Source organism: Fundulus heteroclitus, chromosome 8 (genome assembly GCF_011125445.2).
Source record: "Fundulus heteroclitus isolate FHET01 chromosome 8, MU-UCD_Fhet_4.1, whole genome shotgun sequence".
NCBI classification, from domain to species: Eukaryota; Metazoa; Chordata; class Actinopteri; order Cyprinodontiformes; family Fundulidae; genus Fundulus; species Fundulus heteroclitus.
In genome coordinates this window covers 26,970,036-26,975,495 of record NC_046368.1, presented here as the reverse complement: position 1 = coordinate 26,975,495, position 5,460 = coordinate 26,970,036, and the positions used below count along the sequence as shown (strand labels likewise).

The window sequence follows — 5,460 nt, the reverse complement described above, 5'->3', positions numbered from 1 at the left end:
AGATTGTGAGGCCATGTCTTGTCCACAGACCTCTTCAGGAGACCCCACATATTTTCTGTCAGATTCAATTAGAATTTCTGATTATAATCTTCTGCTCAAGCCATTTTTGTTTATTTTGACATATGCTTGGATTTACAGTGATGCTTTAACTCTCAAACAGATAGCTAAATGTTTTGATTCAAAACCCCATGGGAATGTTCTCCATTTCTTCCACCTAGATAAAAGAGTCTCCTTTTGAAGAAAGGTAAACCCAGAGCATGATGCTGCTTGGATGCTTTCTATAGAAGAAAATGTTTTTGTCTTCCATCTTTCCATCTTCTTTCATTTATAAATATAAAGGAGATTTTACGTCATGGTTTAAAACCCTTCAATAAATGGCTGAATTAAAGGGGACATAGCTTGCTTTTCAGTTCTTCTACTTCATGTTGAAATAATTCAGTTGTGGTCTATATAAAGTGGAACTGCAATGCTTTGGTCTCAATCGCTTGTTAATTTACCCCCACATTCCCCTCTTTTATCCCCTGTTTTGAAGTGCATCAGTGATGACTTGATAATGATCCCTTGATAACTTAATTTTGTATTTATGCTGATAATCTTTGAGATAAAACTTGTTTTGTCACATGTATGTGTTACAAAGTAGGATCAACTAATTATGTCCGTATCGATAACAAGCTTAAAAGCAACATTAATACATTCAAAACTCTTGTCTCTGTCAGACCTGCAGACTGAATCATGACATTGGATACAGGCCACTAGCACCAAAGTATATATAGACCTGTCAGGAGTGATAATGAACAGATGATTTCACTAAAATACTCAATCATTGGTGTTCAGGTTATTTATTTACTAGACCCTCCTATATTAAAATGCTAAAATATAACAAATGTACGGAGTCATACAAATTCAACAGACATAAACTGAACTCCCCTACGTGTTGCAAATGCTTAAGATGAAACACAGGAAGGCCGGTTTTCTATTTCAAGATTGCGCTGAGCTTGAAAACTCAACTTAGGCACGCTGGCTCAGAGGGTGATCAACAGGGCAGTGCCTAAGTGTGCTGAGAAACCAAGCAAATCCATCAAGATAGTCCTTAAAATGGATACATTAACAGAGGATTTATCACGGTCCGATGTTGAAGCTGAGATGACAATGTTGGGGGCGGATGACGGTGCAGAACAAAATGCTGAAGCAAGTGACGAAGTGGAGAACCTTCAAAACAGGTATTTCTTTGTTTTCAGAATGTCATTGGTTGAAACTGAACACATTTTCATATAGAATCCTGTTTAAAAAGCAAGTCAATGTTATAGGCCAATAACTCCTGTGTGCATAGGTGCTGGACAGCTAAGAGTAAAATATAATCTTCATAGTGGGAAATCCGCTTTTTCGTTCTGGGACCAAAATATGTTGTGTAAAACTCAAGACCTTGCAGAAAAAAAAAACTTTCAGAGCGAGACCTTGTGTTTTCATTTCTGATCCTCAATCTTTGTACATTTTTAGTTTACGCGAGGCCGTCCATGATGACAGCGTCCGACCTAAAATGCAGTGCCTGATGATGGATACCTCTTTCTCCATGGTAACCATGCAAGGCGAGGACAGCGGGATTGCGTGGGAAACGACCGCAAGTCGCTGTGCCACACCATGGACACCAGAAGCTGGAACAGTGGATGTTAGCTTACCAGCTCCAGTACGACCAGGAGCACCAGGGTCTCAGCCTGCAGGGAAAATAATATTTGTCATGGATGAAAAGATGATTGCAAGACAGAGAAGACCTAAAGAAAGGGTGAACAATCAAAGGAGCAAAGCAGAAAGACAGCAAGCAGAGTCGGATGAAACCTTTGACAGCGTTTCAGGACGACCAGAGTTGATGGAGGTGTCTCAACCAAATGTTAAAATGGAAAGTGAAGAAGAACATGATAAAGCGAATGATCTTCTTGAGGACAAAGAGCAGCGTTTGTTTAGTATAGTGTCCGAAGGTTCGGAAATCCTCAATATTGTCGTCCCCCCTAAATTTGCCACAGTGGATGAAGAGGAAAGCAAAGAAATGGTGGACAACCTGTCATATTTGGAGGAGAGTCCAGTTCCTAAAGTTAATGAGGAGACTCGAGACAAAGACTTGCTATTCTCAGCAGAATCAGATGATCAGTGTAAGCTTTTACCTCAAGGTCAATGTCTAATGGACCCACCAGGGGCTCCAGTGGCCAGGTCTCCAGCAAGAGGAGCAACTGGGAATGTTGACTACTTTGATGCGTTCGCTCTCATTGATGCCCAGGCTCCAGGGAGTCCTGCTGTGATTACACATGGGCAAGAGGAGCATGAGGAAAAGAGAGCCACCAACAGCCTGGATAATGAGAAACCAGCACCAGTTGAAAACCACACAATGACCAAAGTTGTGGACACTGATAAATCAGACACAGTAAGTTTAGAGGAAATCACCAGTGACCTTCTAGATGACGTTTTCTATGGCAGTACAGAAAGCTACACTTTAAAAAGCCTTGATAGTACATGTGAAGTTGGAGGAGCAGAAGGTCCAACATTCAGGCTTGCTTCCAAACCAAGTGGTTCATCTTTGTTTGGGAGTCAAGAGGACATCCTGACACCGATCTTCCTACCAGAAGGCCCGCCAAAAATTATTGACCAAATCTTGCTGGAAGAGCCAAAAGCCATGGCGTTCCTTTACACTGACCTGTATGAGGAAGCAGTGGGCAGCAGGCAAAAGGATGAGGATGCAGAAAGCATGACGTCTGAGAAATCTTTCCATAGCAGGCATTCGGACCGAGAGGCCAGAGGATATTTAGAGAAGTATGTCCTCATTGATGAGACTCCTGCGGTAGAGACGGTACAGCAAGTTAAAGAAGAATTAACTGCAGAAGAACTTCGGACTCTGCCCCAAGATATGTATGACTTTGAAGACATGATCACCAAGTCTGAAAAACAAGGAAAGCCAAACTTAGATGAAATCACAGACTTCTTCAGGTCCAGTGGCAATTCTTCTCCCTGTGATATCGAACCTTTCCCTCGATCACTAGAAGATGATGACATGGAGACAACAGCAAAGAGTAGTATCAAGACTCAAAAAAGAGTCTCCATAGCTGTAGAAAAAATCTCAGAAGCTCCAGTAGATCCTCATAGCTTCTCAAGCTTTGAGTTCCCACCAGAAGAACTAGACTGGGAAGGTATAGACAATAGTCCTGCAGCCCTGGATGAAAAATATGTTGGATTCCAAAATGAAGAAGTATTGGGGAAGCAAGACTCAGAGCTTAACAAGCCAGATGTCCCTCCAAGGAAGAAGACTCCATCCTCTCCTAAAACATGCTTGGATCTAACACCTCTGACTCCGGTTGATATGATCACACAGGAAAATGAGGAGGCAGGAGGAAAAGAGCACAGGGTGGAGGAGAAAGAGACAGCATCCCCACCAGAGACTGCTGACGAAGGCGATGGAAACGGAGAGGACATTTTGCCAGACAGCCCTGAAGTTGCACCACTTGAAAGCCCTCCAGCTGGGCTAAAATCCTGTCCCTTGAAGAGGGAACGGGCAAAAGACTCTGATGAGATCACTGTCTTAGACACTACACCGGGAGAAGACAAAGAAACAAAAACAGATGAAGAAGACGAAAGAAGTGAAACCCAAACAGCGACAACCCAAAGTGGACTTAAAGAGACAGAGGTTGAGGTGGAGGTTAATACTGAGAAACAAAGAGATAGTTCCGCCATGTCATCAGTTGACCCTGCTAAAAACAAGAGGCAATGTGTAATACTTTAGTGTAGCCAATATATATATATATATATATATATATATATATATATATATATATATATATATATATATATATATATATATATATATATATATATATATAATTTCTTCTCAACAAATATCTTGATCTTGGTTGTTTTGCCTGCTTCATACCCACTGTGTGTCAGTTTAAAGCCACCAGGGAGCTGTTTTGAACCAGCTTTGACGATGAAAACGTGACAGTCTTTTTCCAGTTAGCAATTATTACCATTAGGTCACTTAGAGTACTTTTGATTTAATCAAAGGTTAGAATCCATCATGTATTTTATTACGTAATGGGCAAAAAAGGGGATTGGTACCAAAATAAAGAGAAATACTACAGCAACATTTTTAAAAAATAACAAGTATACCATTCTTCATCTATACCTGCTTACTGTTGCAGGGTCATGGGGTGAGGGGGCTGATGCCTTTCTCCCGAGGTCATTGGGCCAGAGACCCTGGACAGGTCAAATAATAATCATCTGGATTACATTACATGTGAGATTTGAGATTTTCTTTGATTACTTATCGCAATAGTTTTTAAAAATACTTAACTGAAAAATGAATGCATGTAGTGTTGTTTAAGTACAAGAGTATGAAAAGAATTTTTACAGATACATCATGAAAGTACTAAAAGACAAAACTTGGTATGGAGGGTATGGTATTATGAAGTATGTATGAAGTAGGGTGAACTGACCTGGAGCCATAAGGTAAAAGTGAAGCCACTTTTACTACACATTGGTCATCAGCTGGCTGAAAGAGAGATGACACTCTTCTTTGCCCAAACAAATTCAGCTGATTAGAAATATTTTTCATGGATATGGGTATGGAGAGGTATGTCAGAGCCTTAATCCTTTTATTCTAGGTACCAGAGCAGATAGCCTGACTAATTAACCAGCTGCTATTAGCTTATTATGTTTGCCCTATGCCCCAGAGAGCCCACTGTAAAAGATAGTTCATATTCTGTAGTTTATTAAGCGCTTGAAAACTGCTTCTAAATGTAACTGCTGTTTGTTTTATATGTTTGCCTAAGCATGTGTATAAAAATCTAAATAGCAAATTTAGATCACTTGGATTTAACTGTGATAACCAATGTGTTGTATTATTTTAGAGACAGTGGAAATGCTTGCTTTAAACAAAAGCAAACAGATTATGTCATACATTGTAGTTAGTTTTCTTGTGTGTAAATGCCGTACTGTGTATTCTGGTTATTTGTACTCACCACAAAACTCTCACACTGACCCATGCCTACATTAACCTGACCCTTGCCAGACGGATGTCGCTCCGCCTAGCTCCACTCACATCCATCTGGGACATCTCCCATAGAGAGTGATTTCTCCAACCAATTTTATTGTCCAGCCAATCAGGACGCAGGGCTGGAGTTTCATAGATGTGACGTAGTGGAGAAGCGACCATGAAGTGAGACTGTTTAGACAGCAATGGCGACTCGCATCGAGGAAGCAAGCGTTAACATTGATGCTGCTATTTCTTCCATGTTGTCCAATCTACCTAATATTGTTTCATTAAAAGAACATCAGAGAACAGCTCTAAAGGCTTTTGTTGGTGGAAACTATGTTTTCGCCCTTCTCCCGACCGGATTTGGCAAGTTTTGTTTTCCGGGGCGCGTCCACAGCGGAGCGGTTAGCGTGAACCCTATTAGGAGGCCTTTAGTCCTCAACGTGGTC

The 5,460-nt window shown here is 40.8% G+C and overlaps 1 protein-coding gene across 1 annotated transcript; it reads left to right on the top strand.

Moving 5' to 3' along the window:
- The first annotated feature begins 991 nt into the window (after positions 1 to 991).
- Positions 992 to 3,802, top strand: si:ch1073-398f15.1 (cardiomyopathy-associated protein 5). Its single transcript, XM_021309076.2, has 2 exons — positions 992 to 1,220; positions 1,498 to 3,802. The coding sequence occupies exons 1-2, from the start codon at positions 1,096 to 1,098 to the stop codon at positions 3,761 to 3,763; spliced, it is 2,391 nt and encodes a 796-aa protein (XP_021164751.2). The 5' UTR covers positions 992 to 1,095; the 3' UTR covers positions 3,764 to 3,802.
- The last annotated feature ends 1,658 nt before the right edge of the window (positions 3,803 to 5,460 follow it).

What these genes read in the sequence shown, in the direction of transcription:
- si:ch1073-398f15.1 (XM_021309076.2), top strand. Translation starts at nt 1,096, where the DNA reads ATGGATACATTAACAGAGGATTTATCACGGTCCGATGTTGAAGCTGAG. An exon ending in GTGGAGAACCTTCAAAACAG is followed by an intron (nt 1,221 to 1,497) that starts GTATTTCTTTGT and finishes GTACATTTTTAG; the next exon opens with TTTACGCGAGGCCGTCCATG.